The 23,463-nt window shown below is 37.9% G+C and overlaps 1 protein-coding gene across 2 annotated transcripts in view; it reads left to right on the forward strand.

Annotated features, from left to right (window-relative positions):
- CTDP1 (CTD phosphatase subunit 1) overlaps positions 1 to 23,463 on the forward strand; it is a 101,170-nt gene that overhangs the window by 9,908 nt on the left and 67,799 nt on the right. For both annotated transcript variants that reach the window (XM_066189602.1, XM_066189613.1), the window contains exons 2-8: positions 4,138 to 4,221; positions 7,702 to 7,795; positions 9,252 to 9,380; positions 10,702 to 10,852; positions 15,959 to 16,049; positions 17,156 to 17,322; positions 18,866 to 19,945. In XM_066189602.1, coding sequence (XP_066045699.1) covers positions 4,181 to 4,221; positions 7,702 to 7,795; positions 9,252 to 9,380; positions 10,702 to 10,852; positions 15,959 to 16,049; positions 17,156 to 17,322; positions 18,866 to 19,945 — 1,753 coding nt within the window. In that variant the 5' untranslated portion in view covers positions 4,138 to 4,180. The remainder of the gene's footprint in view (positions 1 to 4,137; positions 4,222 to 7,701; positions 7,796 to 9,251; positions 9,381 to 10,701; positions 10,853 to 15,958; positions 16,050 to 17,155; positions 17,323 to 18,865; positions 19,946 to 23,463) is intronic.

Below are 23,463 nucleotides of genomic sequence, written 5' to 3' on the forward strand. Positions count from 1 at the left end.
AGCAATAATAAAACGTTTAGGGGAATGCTTTTTGTTTGCAGTGGGTTCCCTTCAGTGATCCAGTAAACTGGTTGCTACAACTGAGATGTAGCACAGATAGGAAAACTCTGTTTTGGCTTTCCAGTGTAATTCAGTTACCAGAAACCAATGCCATGGTTGTGCTTGATTTAAAGTTCTTCCATTTGGAGTCAACAATAGTGACCAGGCCTTAGGATTAGCACATATTGGATTTCTTGAAAGCTTTCCCCCTTTTTGTTCCTTTATCATGCTGCTGACTTAAAGCAGGTATTATTAAAAGACTTTGTTTAGAAACAGGATGTAAGTGTGGCAGTACTGGGAGAACAGTGATGAGTTTATGGTCACCTGCATCCTGAGGCTGTTGGTAAATTCTGTTAGTTCCTATTCGTGATTGTGGCCACAAAAAATAAAATTTTACCTTAACGGCACACCTAATTTCTGCATTGTTTACAAGTACATCTGGAAGGAATGTGGATAAGGGCTCAGAGTGGGTTTCCTTATTTACTAGTTCAAGGTTCATTGTATCAAAGTTTACAGATAGTTTGTGGTTCTGTTGCAGTCATTTAGCTATCAGGCAGGTATTGGAATGACCTGCCACCTCCACAATTGCTCAGAAAAAGTGTTTGCTTGTCACAGCACAGTGGTTCTTATCCAGTTGCTTCACCTAGCTCATCTGCACAGTTGGGACAGTTTTTAAAACTAGAAAAAGATTTTGCATCTTTTGTGGCCGTTTCCTTGTAATGCTGTTGTTGAAGTAGCCAATTAGCTCGGCTTATTGCCGTGTGGACCCTGAAGAAGAGAAAGATGCTGTTAATGTTGCCAGCAGTAAAGTGTGCTGTAGTTCCTCGTATTTGGAGGGGGTGGGAGGTGGAATCCGTTTATTCTTTGTAGAAATGGAGTAGAGAAAGGCTCTGTTTTAAGTGGGTTTCACTTACAAGCCAGAGAAGAGAACAGGCAGAAACCTGAACCTGTGTTTGGTTTATGTAGCCATTTAAAACCAGACATACACACTTCGATTCAGCTCGCTTTTGTCTTATAATTTACTTCAATCTTGGCCTTTACATTTTGAAAATCCCTCACTTCAACAGTAAAAGGAAAGCTTCCAGGTGTGAAATTCTAAAAAGTAATTCTACTTGAGGTCTGTGTTTGTTCCTATTTAGTAATTAAAACACATGTGCTAAAATTTAAGTATGCCCAGGCCTTCATAGAATTCAGGCTTTCTTTCTGCAGCACCAAGTAGTGTTGGACTTTTTCCCTGAGAGAAGTCTGCCTAAGATACTGACAGTTGTACTCGAAACTTGACCCTTTGGTTGTATGTTGCTCAGACATTTATCAGGGCTCTGGAGTTCTTCCTCTGTCCTTTGGGTTACGCATCACAGAGAATAGTATGCCAGATGACTTTGTATCGTGTACATTATATTTTATCTCCAACACAACTAAGCATGGAGTTCTGGTTATGTTTAGATATTGCAGGGGCAAAACTGCTCTTTGGTGGTCATGCTTGGTATGAAATAAGGTACAGAGGTGCTTTTTATGAACAGCATCAATGAATAATTCAGAACTCTAATTTTCTTTTAAAAAATCTTTGTTCTTGCATGTCCAGTTTTGAATCGCATCTTGGCCCAGGAGTATGCCAACTTCTCCTGTTGCATATCTGGAGTGTGAGGTTACCTTGACTGTGAAGTAAAGAATGTCTAGAGATATTGTGGCTTCTAAGCTGGCATTGAAAGGCTTTTTCTTCTGTTGAAAACAAATTGCTTTGGGGTATAAACTCAGTCATTGTAATCTCTTAAGCATGTTTCTATAGTTTGTACAGTGGGGCAGGGGGTGGTTTGGCCGTTTAGGTGTGTTTGTAATTTCTGATTTGTACACTGAACACATGGTGAGGATGAAGAATTCTGACATCGTCATTAGTGTGTGTTGGTAGCCTAAAAAGCAGCCTAGCAGTGAATCAAGGTAAAAGACAACAAGATAAACATATTGTCAAAGGGAGTGGGGAGAAGAGTCAAATGTAATAATGCAAACATAGAGGGATGAGAGGAGACATAAATTCTGTGAAATCTGTGAAATAATCACGCAGTGAATTGCCACTAGTGAAGGGCCACTAAAATACTTTATCTTGTGCAGTTCTTCTAGAAAGTCAAGACTGATTGTTTTCTGTGAAATACATACCATGTTTACAAAAATGAGACCTAAGATGCCTACACAGGAAGAGGAGGTGTAATTTCCAAGCAGACAATGACTGCGAGTGAGAAGGGCATAGGTCTGCACTTTTGTAAATGGGAATACCAGTAATATGATGGCTTGTAAAGACTTCTTTTGAAATAAACCTGACCTGAATCTAGTTTTTGCTTTCAAAGAGGAAAATAATCCTCATTGCGGGCATGAACTGCAGTTTTGTTAGTAGAATCATCATTCTTCTGGTTGTTGAAGAACAAGGGATGCTGCAAGTAAGCAGTTGCAGGTATTATTAAGCAACTGGATTTCTGCTTGGAATTCTCAAACGCTTTGTAGTCAGATATACGAATGAGAGATTTGGGTATGCAAAACAGTTTCCTTTGTGTTGCAGTCTGTTAATGGCAGTACAGGTTTGAAGCCACACTTAGAACTATCCAACCAGCTTATGAAAGAGCTCGGGTTTTGTTGGGTTTTTTTTTTTGCTTTTTGGTTGGAGTTTTGTTTTAGCTGCTTGACTTTTTAATTTTTTAAGACTATTAGGGAGATGCTGTAGCTCATTATCACAGAGTTGGTGAAATCTTGTAGTAGCTGAACTATATCTACTTATTAGAATTTTTTAAAAATAAAAAGTCTGAAGGATCAGTTTCTTCATCTGTAATGAAGAAAACAAGTCTCTTATAGTGACTGTTAAGTGTTTGAGAGAAAATAAATAATGATATTTTCAGGACCTGGAATTTTGATAACTGGATGAGGAACTTTAGATGGACTATTCAACTGAAAAGTAGTGTTTGTCTTCTAAAGTGATTGGAATAGTGAATGTCACACTTCCCTGTTTCCAGCTGTGATTTCTGGTTTGATTTAGCCATTTTTTAAAAGAAAGAATAAAATACCAGCTCCCGTGTCTTTATTTTAAGATGTGGTGAGTCTGGTGAGTCAAGGCTTAAGGATCAGGAATTAAAATATCTTTATGAGAGGATTGAAGCAATGTATATCTGCCATGAAAGTAGTAAACTAAGATGAAGTTGATATAGAACTCATCTGCCCCTGTGTTTGCCGCTGGTGAGGCTACACCTCAAATCCTCGGTTAAATTTTGGACTTCCCAGTAGAAAAAGGACAGAAGCAGAGAAGTCCTGGAGCATGTCCAGAGAAGGGCAGGGAAGCTGGTGAAGGATGTGGAGCGCCCATCTGAGCATTGGAGCATCTGCGGGAGCTGGAGGTGTTTAGTCCAGAGAAAAGGAGGTTCAAGGGAGGACCTTATCACTGTCTACAACTGCCTGAAAGGAGGTTATAGCCAGGTGGGAGTTGCTTCTTCCAAGTATCAAGCAATGGCAGGAGAGGAAATTACCTCAGTTGTGCTAGGGATGGTTTATACTGGATATGAGGATAAATTTCTTCATGGGAAGGGTTGTCAAGCAATGGAATGGGCTGCCCAGCGAAGGGGTCAAGACACCATCCCTGGGTGGATTTAAGACATGCAGATGTGGTGCTTTGGGACATGGTTTAGTGATGGACAGTGTTAGGTTCATGGTTGGACTCAGTGATTTTAAAAGAAGAGACCCTGAGCTGTTCTGTGATGTTGAAGTTTGCACATTTGGTTTTCATTACTGTGTAGCTCAGTAGGGTATTAATGGGGAGTTGTATCTAAGTGAAATTAAACTGTTTCTGGGCAAACTATACTTGTTCTCATCGACTTCCTTGCTAAACTGTGGTTAGAAATTGACCTTAGTATATGATTCAGTGACTTGTTAAGTTTTGAAAATTAATAATTTGAAAATTTAGATGGTTGTCTTTTTCACCATGTTGTGTCAAAAGCATGTATCTTAAGGGGCTGACACTCAAGTCATAACCAGAATTTATTCTTTCAATTTATTCAGTCTGTGGGTTACTAATCTATGTGTCTGTAATCTGCCTTCTGTAAGCGGAATGTCTGTCTTTTTCAGGGCTGTCTTGGTGAGACTGGAAGGATGCAGCCATCCTGTTGTTATGAAAGGCTTGTGTGCAGAATGTGGCCAGGATTTAACTCAGTAAGTACTGTCAACTTTTTTTTCCAACTTCTTGCTTCTGATTAAGAATTCAAGCTCTTCTTTTTCTCATCTAATGGAGTAATAAAATATCCTGGGCTGGAAGGAACCTGGGGGTCATCTAGTTCCAACCTCCTTGCCATTAGGAGGGATATCTTCCACTCGACAAAGTTGCTCAGGGTCCCATCCAGTCTGGCCTTAAACACTTCCAGGGATGAGGCACCCACAACTTCTCTGGGCAAGCTGTTCCTATGCCTCATGACCCTCACAGAAAACAATTTCATTCTTATAGCTAGTGAAACCTTCCCTTTTTTGTTTAAAGCCATTCCCTCTTGTTCTGTCTCTACACGTCCTTGTAAACAGTTCTTCTCCAGGTCTCTTTTAGGCCCTTCAGATTGCTATGGGTTGTAAAGAGAAGGCTGCTCTGAGATCTCCACTCATTTAGTATTTAAGAACTGTGCATGCTCTTTTTTCATGGAGATAATGTAGGGGAACTCAGGTAGAAAATATAAGGAGCATATGTAGAGAGGTAAATTCTCATCACACTTTGCTTTCCATGTACTCACTACTGAGACTGAGAAGTTGTATGGTGTGTCAACAGTGGCTTGCTTAATAAACCTGAGAGCCTTATCTGTGCAGATGGAAGTAGCTGAGAGGTAATAGCAGTCTCGTTTGTCATGAGGACCTTGGTTCATTTGTACTGTGTCTGAATGGGAGCTAGCTTGTCTCCAGTGCTTTCCATTTAAGGCTTCTTAACTATTTTTCAATTTTTTGTGAAATATTCTGCCGTGGAACTAAAGGAATTTAAGCCTTAGATGAAAAAGAAAGCAAATTCAAGAGATGATTGTGTTTCTCGTTTGCTGTGTGTCATTGCTTGGCAAAGAGAATGTTTCTTATGCATATCAAATTACTATTTCAACAGCTGTTCCAAAACAAGCTGTATAGTTGCTTGGATTTTATAAATTGATGTTGAGTACTCATTTCATTTGGCTGGAAATACTTTGGTTGCATTTTAATTCATGCTCATTGTTAAGAGTTATTTTGTGAACATTATCCCACGAACGAGTGCAAGTGAACTGTATATTGAGAGGGCTATGCAAGAAGTAGCCTGGTGTCTTGGTTTGAGAGACAGGTGTTTGCTAGGGAAGGTCAGGACCTCCCTAGGAATGGAGAATTCAAATCCCCTCCTGCCAAATTATTATAATTTAGAAAATTAAAGGGGCTTTCAGGCAGAGGTATGGGGGTAGGAATAACAGTTCTTCACTAGTATGTATAACAAAGCAAAACAAACAACAACTACAGCATTAACAATGAAACAGTACCAAGAACTTTGAGGGCTTTTCTTCACAAAACCCAGGGCAGTTTTGTCTCGGTGCCCCTGCAGGACCCTCAGAGCGCCAGGCTGGAACAGCGGAGAGTCCCGGGCTGGTAACTGGAATGGCAGGATGTCTCTGGCAGGGCAGGGGCGTGCGGGGTCACACTGTAGCAAAAGGAGCAGTGCCGCAACGGCGGGACAGGGCCGGCCCAGCTCCAGCTGGGCAGGCGGAGCTCAGAATTCTGGGGCGCACGAGCAGATGATGATAGATTTTCTCAGGACCGGACCCAGCTGGGACAGCGAACGCCTCCCGCAGCAAGCCACAGCCTGCCCGTGTCCTCTCCGATGCCATGCTGAGAGGCAGGGAGCAAAGCTGCCTTCAGCCCTGTCCTTATCTCCCCCTCCCGACTTCTGGCCATGTCTTTATTTTGGTCAAGCATCCTTAAACACCCAGTACTTAGTCTCCTAGCAACTTATGGGGAAAAATTCTATAGAGTAAAAAAGAAACAAACCTAACCCCCAACACCTGGTTAATGTTTGGAATTAACTTTTTATTTAAAGTTAAATCTTAATATTTTGTAAACAAGTATTATTTGGCAAACCTAGTGAAGTTAGGATAATCATGAATAGGGCTTTGTCTGTCCTGACTGAATACTTGAGTTGAGGTTTGAATACAGTCGCATCTAAATATTGCTCTACTGCTATCATTTCATATGATAAATACAGACAAATTCAAGATATCCAGCAAATTAAGCTTTTTTAACTTAATACTTCTTATTATGTCCTATGTCTTTGTCTTGATTTTATACAAAATGGTTTATACATCTGAAATATTGTGTTACAACTGCTGAGCCTACATCAGAATACAATTCAAAAGCATTGATGCTTTTCTTGCTTGGAGAAAAGCAAGTACAGCATTCTTAGTAGTCATACAGCTAATGGTCTGAAAATAGTTAATAGTTTTTAAAGGCCCATTTAAAATGCCAGTCAGGGTTATAGATTAAGCTTTCTGAACTCTGAAGCAAAGGATGTAAGATGCTAAAATGTACATGTAAACTTCAGACTAAATAAATACTTTTCTTCCTGGACATCAGTGCTGCCATACACTGTGGTACAGGGAAAGATACCTGTCTGTGGTTGTGTCTGCCTCAACTCAGCACAGTTGTTCCTCAGCAGTTTGCTTGTCACAAAGTGCAGTCTGGTTTAAGTTTATATCTTGTTGTAGGTCTGATACCAAATCTTGTCCTTGATAGGACTGGTACGTGGGAGAATTAAAAGATGTGCATGTGTCATATAGGACAAAATTTTTTTGTTAGTATTTTTTAATATTGGTGAATTATCAATTAGGTGTCAGAAATCCCAATAAATTGATTGATTTAAGCTAATGAAAGGGATCCTGTACAGGGTTACATGGTCAGTTTTCAAGCAATCTTGTACTCATGTGTGCACTCACCCACAATCTGTCTCACACACGTGTACACACACAAGGCTGACACCTATTCCATGTTGGTATCTGTATATGCATACATCTGTGTACCAGTAAGACTAAATGTATAATATACACATAAATTAAATAGACACAAGCATACAGAGTTCCTCACTGTTTTCTGCCAATGGGAAGAGCATGTAAGTGAACTTTTTTTTGGATGGCATTTTTGAAGCAGCAGTCACCTGTAAGCCACTCCGTGTGCAGAGAGTAACTTTGCCTATCTTTTGCTTATATTTTTCATATTCTGACTTGGAAAACAAGTAGATAATTGCATGCTGAGTGATTGCAAAAAAAAAAAAAAAAAAAAAACCAAAAAAAAAAAAGTGGAGTTTTACATTTGAGTGGTTTGGTAGTTATACCTAGTTTATAGCTTGTTTTTTTCTTGCAAATCAATACATAGATGTGTTTCATCTTAGTGTCGTGTATCGTGAAATAATTATATAGAAGTATAATTTACTACAGTGACTTTTTGCAGGGTGTTTTCTGGTGAGCTTCTTTGATCTCTATCCATTTTGTCTAGTAACTTGCATTAGCAAGAATTTGAAAGAGTGTGTTAGTTAAAATAGCTCTTTCTAATAATTTTTTTAGTGATTAGTTTGAGGCTACAGAGTTTAGTCTGTTTAACATTTCACTTAACTGTTATTCTCTTATGTGATCCTTCTTTTCCCTATGTGATTAGGATACGAAGCAAGAATGGAAAACAGAGCGTGCCATTATCCACAGCAACTGTGTCAATGGTTCACAGTGTCCCAGAACTGAAAGTTAGCTCTGAGGTAAGTGCCATCATGCTTTTCTTGTTCACACCTTTCACAGTAGCTCCACAGTTGAGAAAATTAATTGCAGTACTTTTGTAAATGTTGTATGTACTTGATACAGGAAGTTTGCCTTCCCGTTGAAGATGAGTTTGGGGTTGCACATTAGTAGCCCCGGGGTTTTGTGAACTTATCTTAGTTTAGATTGATTTTTCTCATGATTTATACTGAGATTTTTTGTAACTGTATACTGAAAAGATGTCACTTCAACAGCAGCCTGTGAACTTAATAGTTGAACATTTTTGTCAGTAAGCGTAAAGAGTTAAGTGAGAAGTTTCATTAGCTGAAATCTGTTCAAAGCTTGCAATGTCTCTGAAACCTAGCTTTCACCTTCACCTTGAAATTGACCCACTAGAAACAGTGAAGCTAGTTTGCTGCAACTTATCTGTATGGTAAAATTATTTCATTGTTTTTCAAATACTCCAAGTATTCCAAACTCATTAATATTTCAAATATTCATCTGAGTTATCAAAATATGCTTGTTTATCCCTCAGTTTGTGTAGGGGGAAGGAGCATGTTTATTTTGAAGTTGAACATTCTGTTTATCTTCTTTATCAACCTGACCCCTTTTTATGTTGCTACTTGATTTTTTTTCCTGGTAATTCTTCAGAGAACACCAATGAGGGGAACTGTGAAGATGTAATCACTTAGAGGTGTCCCCATCATAGAGGAGTGTTTCAAAGGGCAGTCTGCACTTGATTCTTGCTGCTATGTAGTGCTCTAACTTTACTTTCAAGTTCAGCTGTCTTGGGGGTAACACTGCAACTTGCTATCAGAAGGGAATCAAGTGAACACTGAGCTTCACATGGTACTTGGAAAGTTTGTAAATATGCGCAGGAGGAGTAAGCTTTACTCCTGTTTCTGGATTATAAGGTCTTAATGTTAGTCCCCATGTGGCGCTGCATAATCTCAGCTGTTTATTTATTTATGTCTGAAGGCATACATGCTGTAATCTGAAGTTTGCAGGTATCATTTCTGTCACCAGCAGCTTCAGTTTTACACTTAGTGTGGGGTTTTCAGACGTATTGTACTTAATGACACAAAATTGCTGGACGTAGCAGTCAAAAGTTCTCAGACCTCCTGATGAATTTTCCTTTGTGTTCAAAGCTATTGCTATTTTCTATCAGGACACTGCACCTTAAATCAGTGGTTACTTACTTGTTACATTTGAAAGTTTTGTGTTGAGTTTTTGAATTTTAAGAGTTAATAGTGTCACTAAGATCTGAGAGTAGACTTTGAGAGCATTTTTCTTCTGTAATAAATAATGCTCCACAGCTGCCATTGCTGCAGTTATGTTGAGGCATCATTTCTTGTGCAGTTAGTTTGTACCAGAAGGGCTTCTCACGTGTACAGTACACAAAAAGCAATAAAAATATTTCTGTGACACTAAGCTTAGCAGTGAATATTTCTGTTACAGCAAGCTGAGCAGCTGGGAAGAGAAGATCAACAGCGACTACATCGAAACAGAAAACTGGTGCTCATGGTAGATTTGGACCAGACATTGATCCATACTACAGAACAGCACTGCCAGCAAATGTCCAATAAGGTATTTGGTACCTTTCAATCCAATATAACAAGAGGAATGTTTCTAACAATACTTAAATGATGGTTCTTTAAAAGTACATTCTGTGTTTAGGTAAAATTGTAGTTGAAGAATAAAAGAAAATGATAAACAAGTCTTCGGTAATATGTTCCTTTTTCTCTGCATTCAAATTGACATTTTTCTTTCTTCCATTCATGCTTTCCTGCACTTTTCCTTTCTAATCGTTTTGAGAGTTTCAGGTAGCTATTTTTAGTCTCAGCTTTCCTTCCTCTGCAATTCACAAGCTGAGCGCTCAGTAATGAGACTATTTTCCCTCCAAATCTGAGGTAGATACAGTGAACTACTGTTCAGTGTCCCTTTTTGAGCAATCCTATGTGTTCCTGCCTGTCATTCCATGAGTATGTGTAGGGATTTTTTTAAAACCTTTTGTGGGGGAGTGAGGAGGGGAGAGGTTGTGTATTTTATTTCTTCATGAAACAGTTGTTATTGAACTTACAAGGGGTATTAGCTTGTAACATTTCTGGGAGCTCTAGAACAAGAAACATGTTGAAATGTGTACAGCGTCTGGAACAAGAGGATGCAAACTCAAACATCAATATCATGCAAACTGCGATTGCTTAGTTGTTTTCTTTCCTCTTGCCATTCTTGCATGTCCATTAGGCTCAGCATATGTTCACAATTGCTAGGAAAATGCAAGCTAGAAATGTACATTGCAATTAAGCGGAAAGGGAACCATAAATATTGAACTTAAGGATTAAAAAAATCTTGGGTGTCTGAAAGGCTGTACCTCTATCAGTATAAATTCATTGTTTCAAGAAAAATAATTTTTAAAATATTTTGAGGTTTTTAACTGGGATCTTTATCTGCAAGCTTCCTTCCTGTTTTGCTCTCTGATGCTATGTTTCCATAGACAGACTTTGTTGGAGGAAGAAAACATGTTTTCTGAGATCAATGCGTATTGAAATGAGTCTGTCAGAAGTTCACTGAGAGCTATTGATTGTAGTGAGATCCTGAACTTCGATGAAACAAGCAGGTTGAGAAATTTCTCAGGTTGGTTTGCCATAAGTAAAGATTTGAATGAAAGCCACCTGCATCATAAATTTTTCAACAGTACAACTTCCTGCATTTGAAAGCCTTATTGTTAGACGGCCAGGCACAGAGCAGAAATGTGCTTTGGATTTTATTCATCCACATAATCTTGTGACCAAAACTTGCTTTGATCTAGTAGGACCAAATAAAGTTGAAGTGAGGGAAGAGGGTAGTTCTGGAATGCTGGCATTTTTGTTTGCTATTTTGGTAATATTCAACGTGGTTTTTCTTCTAGGGAATATTTCATTTCCAGTTAGGTCGAGGTGAGCCTATGTTGCACACACGTTTGCGTCCTCATTGTAAGGAATTCCTGGAAAAAATTGCCAAGCTCTACGAATTACATGTTTTTACTTTTGGCAGCAGACTATATGCACATACAATTGCAGGTGAGTAATATGTTACATTTGACAATATTTATCTACCCTGTCTTCATACTCATATAATTAATTTTCTTAATGGAGTTATTTTCAAGGATTTGTCCTTTGTTGTGCAAAGCCACCTCCTAAATAGTCCTGTAAGTAGAATTCTTAGCTTGTTTTCAAGGCAGTGCCTATATGGCCTGTAATTTTAGAAATAATCCTTTCTGTTTCCCATCAGGTGTGCTTTGCTTCGCTGATGGTTAGAGAATCAGAGTGTTAACTACTGCCTTCTTATTAAGTAAGAAGTTATGTTGATGGACCCTGGCAGTGATCCGCAACTTCACTTGTCTTAAAAATCTAATGTAACTGTTCCATAAAATTCTGACAATGTAACATCATCTCATCCTGTGGGGAGCGCCACCCCCTGTATGGTTTCTTTTCACCAAAGGAAGTTCTGCTGCTATAAATCAATTTACAGCAGTTCTGTTTGTGTCCTGGAGCTAAGATACACTTACTTCATGAAAAACAGAAATCTACCAGTATTTTCACATTACTTTCTCAAGAACTTAAAAATATTTTCTCCTAGTAAGTGAAAATTTGTATTTGAATTATAATTGTAGTAGTAGTCTGTTGTGTGGGTCACTGGCTGAATTTTATTTTTCCTGAGTAGTATAAAAGAAACCTGCCCTGTTTGTGCAAGTGTATGGGTCTGAATCATGTTAAGAGGGACACCATGTGTTTAAACTGTCAAGATGGGTAAAAGCCAATTTTAGTCTTCCTTTTCAGAAGAACATTTTCTCCTCAAACTTCCCTTTATTGAGTCTGTTGGTCTAAGATAATATAATTAACAGTATTTTAGGTTATGACTCTGTCGAACTATCCATGCTGCTGTTCCATGTCTCCTAGCTTTTTTTATGTTGTCTTTCACATTTGATTTTTTTCTTTGTGTCATATTGCCAGGAGTGTTTTGAACAACAATGTCCCAGTAGTCCTACTTCTTGGCAAGAAAGAAGATTCCAAAATAGTTAGAGAGGTAGCTATCCTAGTTAGCTCTAAAACAATTTAGAAAAAATATATATAATCAAACAATTCTTTGTGCATATTAAATGCCATAGAAGTAATGACAATTATAGGAGACTTCTGAATGACAACATACAGCATTTCTGTAATCAGAATGTGATGCCTATTTGTGGTTTCCAGCTAATACGCCTTGAAAGGTTTAAGGCATGTCCTGTTCTGCTGATCCAAGTCAGTGTTTCTATGTCACTCAGTCTTTGTAGTTTGAAGAATCTTCCTAAAGCTTTGTCAGTCTTGCTATTGGATTAAGTGTTCTGTACTGCAAATCTGTGAGCAATTCTGTACCTTTCTGTCCTTCTTAGAATGTGTTTTTATCTTCTGTGGCAAAAGAGGAATAGTTTTCTTATGCACTAGGTTTAAATACATGGTAGTCAGAAAGTGAGGGGGCAGTCATTCTCAGGTGGATCTGTGTGCCATGATCTGGCCTTAGGTCAAAAGCTGTATAGCAAACGGCCTTCAGAGCCAGGGAGTAGTTGCAGAGGTAGTTATCTCACGATGTCTAAGTGCTTTCCCTGTCTTCTCTCAGTGTGTGATTTGGTCCTCTGCCCATTTTAGTCTCTAATTCCCTTTGTGGATTACCCTGCAGTCCCTGTGCTGCCACAGGCTGGCACTTATTGAGGTCATCATGCTCAAGCTACCCTGTTTATTCCACAGGGGGAACAGCCACCAAATGAGCAAATTAGGGTATTGCTGCTTCTGGATTTCTGCCTGAAGCTGTTTAACCTCATCAAAAACATTCAAACTGCAAGTGGGTTATTTGTGCGATTGGTGTTAGTTTCAGCTGAAATCTGCGGACAAACACTGGATACAGCCTTTGGTCTGCCTACCTGTGCAGCCAAGCTGCAGTACTAGAGAAATACATAGCTGATACATATGGAGAACACTTGATGGCAGTATTGGTTAAATGGTTTCTCACAGAGCTGTTCGTTTGATACTTTATTGTTATCCCTATGTTACATGAAGAACTTGTATTAAAATGCTGGGCATCTTTTTCATAAGAAAATGGTTGTTTGCTTAGGTCCTCTCTAGACATCCTATGTATATCTTTGTGAATTTTGAACTCTGACCTGCTCCTTTTATGTCCTAGAAGGCTTTTCAAAAGAGATGGCATCTTGACAGTCCTTTCTCTCATCTCAGCTGACTCTTGCCAGCTGTTAAGTGGGATTAGCTGGTATTTGTAAACACCATTATCTAGAGCTCCCAGGAGTATTTCTCTTCTAAATTATTATTTCAAGCAATTGTTACTTAATTTCTTTTTCTGCTCTGTATAAGAGAAGTTTGGTATATTTAAAATCGATGTCAGCTTAAAAGCTAGTTGTAAAATGCCACAGAGAATTTTGAGTTCAGAAGCTATTAAGCAACCATAAAGAAATGTGAAATCACTCCAGATTTACAGTGAAATTTAGAAAGTAGGATCAAGTTGAGAGCATTCATATGTATGGTTTGTTACAGCAAGTGTATTACAGAATGTATACATTGTGTATGTATAATCACCAGTGTCTGAAATTGTCCCAGCTTTTGAAAGATTGGGTCAACAGCTCTTTCAGGTGTAAAGTAGAATCTCAGATAAAACTGAAGGTAACCTGTTTCTTCAGAATTTCAGTTTTAGTTTTATTTATAAAAAGATTTACTCAAATTCATGTTGGTTCCAACTGTTGTATAACTTCTCCTGGGAACTGCTGTTTAACTCGATCTTTCTCTAAGATTTGAGACATCCCCAATATGAGTTAGCTTTCAACATTGTATCTTTTGATGGTTTTAACTTAGTTTTTACTTATTTAAGAATGGTTTGGTTTTTTTTTAAGAGAGTCTTTGTAAGAGCAGGCAATACAGTTGGGTAGGTCTATGTGCAAGGAGCCAGTCTGAGATAATGGGAAACAAACCAATGGGGCAATAGCTAGGTGAGTCTACTGGATAGTCCTTCCTAATATGGTGGAGGATAATGATAGTGTCTTCAGTTTGTTCAAGAAACTTGGGGGCATACCTAGCTCAGCATCTAATTTATGGGACTAAATGGAAGCTCAGTTTGTCAGCTTCGTTTGTCCTAGTCTCTCTTGCTCCCTATCTCAACTCATGAACCCGTCGTTATATTTTCTCTCCCCTCCCCAGCTACAGAGGAGAGTGAGAGAGTGGCTTTGGTGGGTGCCTGGTGTGTTGAAGAAAACAAATGATGCATGATGAATGAAATGTTACCTGCACTTTCCCTGAGATGTGAAAATATCAAATTGTTACATTGATTTAGTTGACAAGGGAGCATCTAAAAGAAACCAAACAGTTTGACCTTGAAAGAACTTCTTAAAAAGAGACCAGTGCTGTTTTCTGTGTTGTTACTCAGGTAGCTTAGCTTCAGACTCTCCTAAGTTGGGCTTGTATCTTTGCAGATGGATCTTCAGTGAGCTCCATCCTCAGCGTATTTTTAGTTTAGTGATAAAGCATTACTGTGAGGCTTTCGAATGCTACCTTGGCTCCAAACCCTGGCAGCCAGGCTTTCTGCACTTGGACTTCTTTAGTTCAGCTTCATTTTTCTTACAGTTTTAGCTTGGCAACATTGCAACTGAGTGCCTCATTGAAGTTTTGTCGTGTAATCAGTGCACTTCTGCCTAATTCAGTGTAGAGAGTTACTTTGTATTCAGACAGTCAGCAGAAGAGAATTTTGTTGGGGAGAACAGCAATTTGTATGATAGCTTTTGTAGTTTGTCAAAGTATCTGTGTGTACAGCAATAAATTTTTGTAGCTAATTCTTTCAATTCATTATGCCTAGGTACTGCAAGGGTCTCACTACAGGGGATGATTCTACGAGTTTGCAGCAATTCTTAAGCATAGTCGGGTGAGTTAAGGTTGAACCTCTGTCCTTAACTCAGAATTTTCTTGCTTTTATGGGTTTTAAGTTATTCCAATTACACATCAATATTAATTACATGCAGGATCATCTTTCAGAAGTGATGACTGATTTTTAGGTTTTTTTAAAACTTTGTTTTTGAAGTCCCAACTTAAGGTACTCTTGGGAGCTGCACTGTTAAAAGGAGTTGAGCATATGTTCTGTGTAAATCTGAGCTCCTTGAAAGAAAATTAAAGTTGGTTCACAGGGTCTCTAGTCATTCTGAATTCTGTTTCTGGTTATAATATGGCCATCATTTAAAGTAAAAGAGAGTGAAACTTGAAAAGATGGTTCCCAAGTAAGTATTGACTGCCTTGTATTCATAAGAATAATGAGAATTTGATACTAGCTTCAATACAAATTCAGTAAAATGGAAAATGCCAGTTAACATTTAGTATGCCAGTTCCTTTCTAAGCAATTATGTGGCTGTGATTGCTCATGACGGTGAACTTCATTATTGGAGACTAGGTTCAGAAGCATGTGCATGTGTGTTTGTACACCCAAGTCCTCATTTCCCTAAATAGTGGCACTTTATCTTGCTTTAAGATTAGCTAGCACAGCTTCTGTTGGTTTTGGGGGTTTTTTTGTTTGATTTTTTTTTTTAAAGAGTGCAGTCAGAAAAGTTACTACAACTGGGCCTAAATATTTCTAGAAGTCCCAAGATATATTCATTATGTGTAAATGTATTGAAGTAGTTTTTAGAGGTACAACTTAAAACCTACAAATGCAAGAGCTCCGGCTATGGAACTGTCCCATAACTTCCTACTGTGCCTAAATATTGCAGCACATTGCCGACTCTTGTGAGACTTCTCTGCAGTCCCTAGGCATAATGAGCTAAGGAGAGCATTTAGCTTTAAGGAACCAACTGTAGAGAGATAAATGTAAGTTGCAAGAACCGTGTATCTATCACCTGCTGTATCTCTTTCAGCGTTATTAATTGGCTGTCACAAATTCAGTTGTTTTGCCATCTTGAAAGAAAATTAGATGGAATTTTCTTAAATTAATCTCAGTGAATTAGCTACAAACACTTGATCTACTGTACTTTCTCCCATGTGATCTCATGCTTTAAAATTGTCTGTTAAACTGCTGTTGCAGAAATTAAAGTAGGTGAAGTATATAAAACATAAACTAGGAACAAACATCTTGAACATTAACTTTTTAATTTCTTCTTCCAAAAGGATTTTTGGACCCTGAAAAGAAGCTTTTTTCCCATCGGATATTGTCAAGGGATGAATGTATTGATCCATTTTCTAAAACTGGGAATCTTAGGTATGTATATGGGTCTTAAGCATTATACAAAACAGGACAACAGAGAAAATATGCTAAATAAAATAAAAATTACTCCGTCTGCACTTAATGTGTTTATGCTCTTCTTTGTCTGCCCCTTAAATATCAACACCATCTCAGTAAAACTGAGGTGTTGGGCATTGCAGCATTTCGTCTACTTAATGGGTTCTGTGGTAGCAGAACAGTAAGAGTGTGATGCCATGGCATCATGTTTTCACTTACACTTCTTATTCTTGTAATAACAACCATATTTCCACTTTGTCTTGTGGCCTTGTATAATGACTTTTATGTTGTGGTATTTTTAAGTAAACCAAAATTCTCAGTTTGCATTTAATTCATAATTGGATACCTAGTATTCTGGCTTTCAAATGTGCTAAAAGCACCTTCTGTTCCTAGTGTTTCTTGAAATTAGGTCATCTAGAGCCGTGAATTCGTGTTCTAGTCTAAATTCACATTCTGATCTTTTTCAGAGTATAAAGCCAGGATTTTTTTTTCTAAGACAGATGTTTAATGCAGCTTTATGAAATACTAAAAGTTATTACCTCTTCACACCTGACTATAGCAAATAAGCTTTTTTTTTTTCTTGCTCTGTTTTTTAAATGCATCTTAAGGACTATACCTCCTCTTTCTCCTAGGTGATGGGTGATATTACTACTTCTGCATCCTTTATCTTGGGTTGAATGAATCTACTTTTTAAAGCCCATCTTGTGTCTTTTACCTATCTATATATAGGTAGTGTATTGACCTTTTGATAGTTGACTTAGGGCTTTTGGTGTACAAAAAACAGTGAAAACTAGACTGAAAAGTTGTAATAGTTTTTGTAGAGGTTTCTTGTTTTCTGCTTTTCGTCTTTGAGACACAGACTTTAAAAGAGCTGTTTCTTTTTTTCAACTAACTTAAATTTGTTCAAAGCTTGTATTTTGAATTCCATAATTTTAAAATTGCTGACTTTTTCTGGGTTTCTTTTGTAAGTTCCATGTTCTGCAGACATGCTCATAATAAATCAGAGCATCAACAGAAATCAACAGCTTTCATTGCTGTATAAATTTCTAAAACTGGCATAATTTATCAACTATTTTGTCCCTTAGAGATCTCTTTCCTTGTGGAGATTCCATGGTTTGCATCATTGATGATAGAGAGGATGTTTGGAAGTTTGCACCCAATTTGATAACTGTGAAGAAGTATGTATACTTTCAGGGGATAGGAGATATTAATGCACCTCCTGGATCAAGAGAAATGCAAATGAAGAAGAAAGGTAATTAGATTGGTTTTAAACTGCATTTATAACTTTGTCCACTTTTCAAACGTGATTGATGTAAGTCATTGAGATGGTCTTAGTAATATTGCAGTTGTGCTCAGACGGGCAATCCCAGACTATTGAAGTTGACGGCACAAATGTGAATAGCTTGGTAAAACTGGACTGTTCTTACTGAGAGCATTCCTTTCGTCACCAGCCACGGCAGAAGCAAAGCAGTAGTAATTGTTGTGGCTGAGAGCTGATTCGGCAATACACCAAACTTCAGGACTGTGTTGAGGGGGACAGTTTCTCCCTCACACCCCCATGTAAAACATGCTTTTTCTTCTTCAGGCCCTGTCCTTGCCTGTGGGACTTGGAGGAATAGGTAATAAACTCTGGCCTCAACACGCTGTTGTAAATGAATGTTGAAATCTGCTTGCCTCCCAGTCTAAATTGTTCTAATAAAACTAGGGGGAATTTTTAGCATCTACTGAACATGATGTTCTGGCATTTGACACAAGAACCTTTTGTTCAACAGGTTCAGCAGTGTAATACACATAATGGATTTAGAAAGTGCACATTACTAGATTGGTAATTATTTGGGGGCAAAATTTATTGGAAACACAATCTCATAAGAAAGAATTGTTGGGCTTTTTCCACTTTAGCCAAGGGCTTGGGGTTTTTTTTAATTTAATATTTATGACATTGTTCTCTTTCCCTTGTTGAAATAGAAGTGTCTAATACAACAATAGAAATAGTGTGATCAACCTGAATCGGGTCTCTGTGTTGTGGGACCTCTACTCTTAGCTCCTGTTGTTACTTGCAGGGCAGGAGCATGCAGGCAAGAGGGAGACAAAGTAGCGTGATTTCACACAGTGTTCCCAGTGAATGTTTGTGTGCAAGGGTTTGGAAGTCTGTGGTTGCTTTAATTGTCTCCCTACTTCTGCAGACATTTGCAGACACATTCTAAAACAATTCTTCAGCTTTTGACTCTATTACCCTTTTACTTTCATTCCATCAGTCTTAAGTTGAGCTTGAATGGCATCTTTGTGCTGCTAAAATACTTTAGTCTTTTCAAAGACTAAAGTTCAGTTATTTTGTTATGAAGATTAGGTAATATGAAAGACGTGCCTGTTTATAAATCAAGTTCTTGTACTGTAGTTCTGGATTATGACCTTATGAAGCAAATTCTGCCCATCTGCCTCCCATTTGTTTATTTTCATTGCTCTAAGTTGTAATAGTAAAACTTATACTACAAGACAAATCCTTTAATGCTTGCAGAGTTAACAAATAATTATTTATGATCTGTGATTTAAAGAAAAAGAAGCTGCTTATATAACTTCCTGACAAAAGTAATGTTTGTTAGGTTTGACAGTGCTTTCCAGTAATCACTGACATCTAAAGAATTTTAAAAAATTTGAATAGCCTAGTGATTACCTCCAAGCATAATGAAATCTAAGTCCATCTGTAAACTCTGTTTAAGGTCAATGAAAATTAAATTTTGGTTAATCTTTAAAAAAGGAAAAATATGTATATGTTTTCTTTCTTGCCCATGTCTTAGCAAACCACTCTACAAAACCCGAGACATTGGATTCAGCGGTGATTTCAGCAAAAGATGTTGAAGAAATCAAGAGTGTTATATGTGTAGAAGACCACAGTAATGGTCTCAAGAAAACTGCAAAGAGCACTTGCACTGCAAATGGGAGTACTTCTGTAAGCAGTGAAACAGCTGATGCGGATGTGAACTCTCATGATAAAGTTAATACCCAGGACCCCTTAAATGATAGCCCTGGTCACAAAATGGACAGTGAGGTCACTGATGATTTGGCAAATACAAAAGAATCTCAGATTTTTTCAGAACAAGTTGATACAACAGTTACAGAGAAGCAGCAAACCCAAGAGAAGACAACAAATGACTTGGACTTTGAACTGTCTAGTGACAGTGAAAGTGATGACGGATTGGATACCAAAAATTCGTCCACTTCTGTATCAGATAGTGAGAATGAGGAAAAGAGAAGCTGGAAGAAATCTAAACAACCTCTGCAGGATGAAAATCTGCAGCAAGAGAGTTGCACTGATGCGAGTGAGAAAAAGGATGGTCTGGTGAACCATTCTGAGGACACACAGTCTGGTGAAAATATTCAGGACAAAATTGATCTTGAAACACAAGAGGAAAGCGAACAGGAAAGCCTTTGTGATTTAGGAAATGGGTCTGGAGACAAGAAAGAAGCTGAAACAGAATCTCAGATTAGTGAACAGTCTGGAATTACAATGGGTGAGTCCTTAGACCAGAGCATGGAGGAGGAAGAGGAGGAAGATGATACAGATGACGACGACCATTTAATATACCTCGAGGAGATCCTTGTGCGAGTTCACACTGATTATTACACAAAGTATGATAAATACCTGAAAAAAGAGATTGAGGAAATTCCAGACATCAGAAAAATAGTACCAGAACTAAAAAGTAAAGTCTTGGCGGATGTAACCATAATATTTAGCGGACTTTACCCCACAAACTTCCCTATTGAAAAGACACGGGAACACTATCATGCCACAGCACTTGGAGCTAAAATTGTGAAGAATCTTGTACTGGGTGCTGATGATCCTGATAAAGCAACACATCTCATTGCAGCAAGGACAGGTAGGTATTTGAGCAGTTCTTAGTCTGTGAGAGTTCATGTGTTGAGCTTTTTTGTATAATCTTTACAGACTTTAATGTAACTGTGATTAGAATCAAAATCAAAGGAAAGATTCTTCCTAAAACAATTTAGCAGCCCTTTTTAAACGATCTTTCTCTTCTTTTTGCTGAAATGTGTCTTCTAATTGTTAAAAGTAGGACCCACTAAATACCCTCTGATGTAATGTGTCATGTCTCAGTTTTTTTGATAAGAATTGGTGATACAAATAGTCAAAGATTCAAAGTTGTTGAATAGAAACTTCTAATATTTTTGTCAAAGAAAAGTTTATGGACCTCTTGCAGTAAAGGTATAGCAGTGCTCTCTTTCTCAAATTCGCCTCTCATGGTTCAGTTTCACTTGGTGTGGAATTCAAAGAAATTACCTTAAGTGACTGCTAATACCCTGTCATTGCACTGCACTTAAACCTGCATTGTTTTGTCAAAGGAAACATAAAGAGTTTAGGTTGTCTTTGACAAAGCTGCCTGTTTTTTCATAGCTGTAATAGATAGGAATGTACCATTGGTAGCTGCCACAGAGGAGCTACCAGTCAGCAGCTCTAGCTTATGGCACACTTTTTTGGGGGGGTGCACCCTGAGGCTTGGTCCCTTTGTAGCTGGCCTTTTGAATTTAAATGGAATCTAAATATCTGATAGTCAAACCCATGAAATCCAAAAGTAGAACTGCATGTTTTAAATAATCTAAAACTTACAGGTACTTTTAGGACACACTTGGATGTCACAAGCAAAGAAGTACATTATCTGCCACCTGTTGGATTTTTTTTTTTTTTTGGACTGGTGTTCATGTAGGGGTTTAGTGCATCAGAAGCAGCTTGGTTTCATTGCCTTGTATTTTAAAGAGAGGGTACTTTACTCAAAAGTGTACGTCGAGAGGCATTTAAGTAGTAAAAGCATATGGTATGAATGGAGGCAGACATTTTAGTAGTAAAAACAACCTGAAACTCAGGAGATGGAATTACATGCATTGAGATTAGCTGGGATTCTGGGTTGTGAAGATGTGATCATTGCGACAGTGAGCATGAAGTTTTGAAATCAGTGGATGCATCAGTTTGGGACTCCATTGTTTTACCACAGTTGCTGAACAGCTGTTCTAAAACTTCATAAATAGTAATACTTACTTCAGCAAGGAGTTATGCAAGTTCATCATACTTCACTGGAGACATAATAGCCATCAATATAAGATGGTTTTTTCCAATTTCAAATCTTAAAATGCTTTTTTTCAAAGTTGCTTTGTTTATCTTAAACTAGATGACTTCTGAATGTAGCTACACATCAGATGCAGCTATTGTGTGGTAGGGTAAAATTGGTAGGATAAATGTAAATGAGACCCTCCCAAACACATACATTTCTCTAGAGTGAAAAGTGTTGAAAAACACATTGAAGTACAGATCATGTGATAATGTTGACTTTTTATTTGGTTTTTTTTGGAATGTACAGTTTCAGGGTTGTAGATGCGTCTCTGCATCTTTGTGTTGTTTTTATAAGTAAATTATTTGCCACCTGCACATTCTTAGTGAAACGTATTAAAATATATCCAAATATGAAAAGCTCTTTTAACTTTGTTTTTTGATTAAATTGCATATTGCACTAATTCTAGATAAGGTAAATTGGCAGTCCTTTCTGCGTAATGGGCAATACTGTTGTCATCTTTCGTCATCACTTAATAATTATTTCTGTAAGAATGGCAGTGAAATAGAGGGATTTAGAGTGAATAAAACTGTATTCTCCAATAACCCTTTGTAACATCCTTGTAGGTTGACAGGTTCTGGTTTTGTGATGGGGTTTTGGGTTTTTTTCCAACTGGAGACTATTATTCTCACCTCTGGAAGGTGGGAGTAGTTATGCTGCATTGTTCTAATTTCCTGAAGGAAGCTTCTTAATCAGAGATTTTGAGGATATAAATTTTGTCATATCGCCGCTGGATTTGTGTTAATTCATCTGTCAGTGTGATTTTCATAGTGATTCTTTTATGGTTAGCAAATTCTTACAAGCCTCTTGCTGACCATAAGCCATGCAAACATTGTATCTTTGACTCCCATGGCAAGCCTCCGAAGCACTGCTTGATGTCTAATTGCTGGTGAAAAGGGAAAACAAAAGCATGACCCTTCTTGAGTTTTATTCAGAAGTCAATGATGTGAGACCAGGCAACATTGTTATCTGTATTTTTTTCTTTTTTTCTTTATTTAATGTGTTTGTGAAAAGTGATTCTAAAATAACTTCGAGTTCAGTCTTTCTGGATGACACCACAAATAGCGGCAGACTTGGGATCTGACAAGCACCTTAATGTGTATGTTTACTTTGCTCTAGGTGAGGTGTAAGGGAGGGCACATACTTAATCTGCAGTGGTGTTTGGGGCTAAATACTATTAGCTTTCTCATTTTGAAGGCAAAGGAAGAATTTGGCAGAGGATGTAAAAGGGAAGTAGTCAGTATGAAACAGAATTATCCCTTAGGTCTTGAAGTGCTGGAGTTTCCCCTGTGAAGTGACCTCATCATAGCTTGGTGCATTGAAATGAACAGCTACTGAAAAACATTTTAGGTGTTTTCTACAGCATTCTTCCCAGCCCATTAGAGTAAATAATATAAATTTCTTTTATTGTTTATATATACTTGTCTCTTTCTCTGCAGATAGGCTGTTTCCCTGTAGACACAGGCACTCTGAATTCTGAAATTAAATAAATCCGAGAGAAAAAAAAGGACTTTCTTTGTTACATAGGGCAGAAAATACTGTCTGCCTGAATTACTGGAAAATACAGTATCTTTGCATCATCTAATCAGCTTTCATAAATCTGAGTGACTGAGAAAAGGCTATCCTATAGTCCTTTCCACTTGTCTATGGGCTACATGAATCTTGCTTCAGTTTTTGAAGCATCTGCTGCTTGCTTTAAGTAAGGTAGGATGAATTTTTGTAACTGTGTACACACTTGGCTAAGCAGTTATCACACTGTTTCGTACACCTTGTTACGTTCTTTCCTGAACAGGTGAAAGGCACTGTAGTTGATTGCTATATTGAGTTTTTGTTGGTGGAGCAGATAGAGCTGTTCACATGTTTAAAAGAACATTGTAGTGTGGTAGGAATGGAAATATATCATATTTAGGCCTTTTCTTCTATTTTTCAAAATATATTTCAAAATATATTTGTGTCCATGCCATTTCCTATACCTGTGATGTGTCAACAGTGGTTTTTTCTCAAAAACATGTTCAAGGGCTGTGTCTTTTTTAAAAAATCAGGTTAAGCATTGCTCTAAACTTGGCCACTGACCAAGTAACCCTGTTGCTTTTGTTGATAAAGCAAAGTGGAGAGTTAAACCTGAACTTTAGGCATAGCTTCAGAAGAGCACATCTGTCACTTGTCTTAAGTCGGTGTTCTTGCAGAAGAGCTTCAGGATTTGATAATAAATCAAGATCCGTGTATAAAGATTATCTGAAGAGAAATAAACTTTTAGTGATCAGATTTTCCGAGCA

Source organism: Chamaea fasciata, unplaced genomic scaffold (genome assembly GCF_029207755.1).
Source record: "Chamaea fasciata isolate MVZ Bird 193981 ecotype frontalis unplaced genomic scaffold, bChaFas1.0.hap1 SCAF_1, whole genome shotgun sequence".
Classification (NCBI taxonomy): Eukaryota; Metazoa; Chordata; class Aves; order Passeriformes; family Sylviidae; genus Chamaea; species Chamaea fasciata.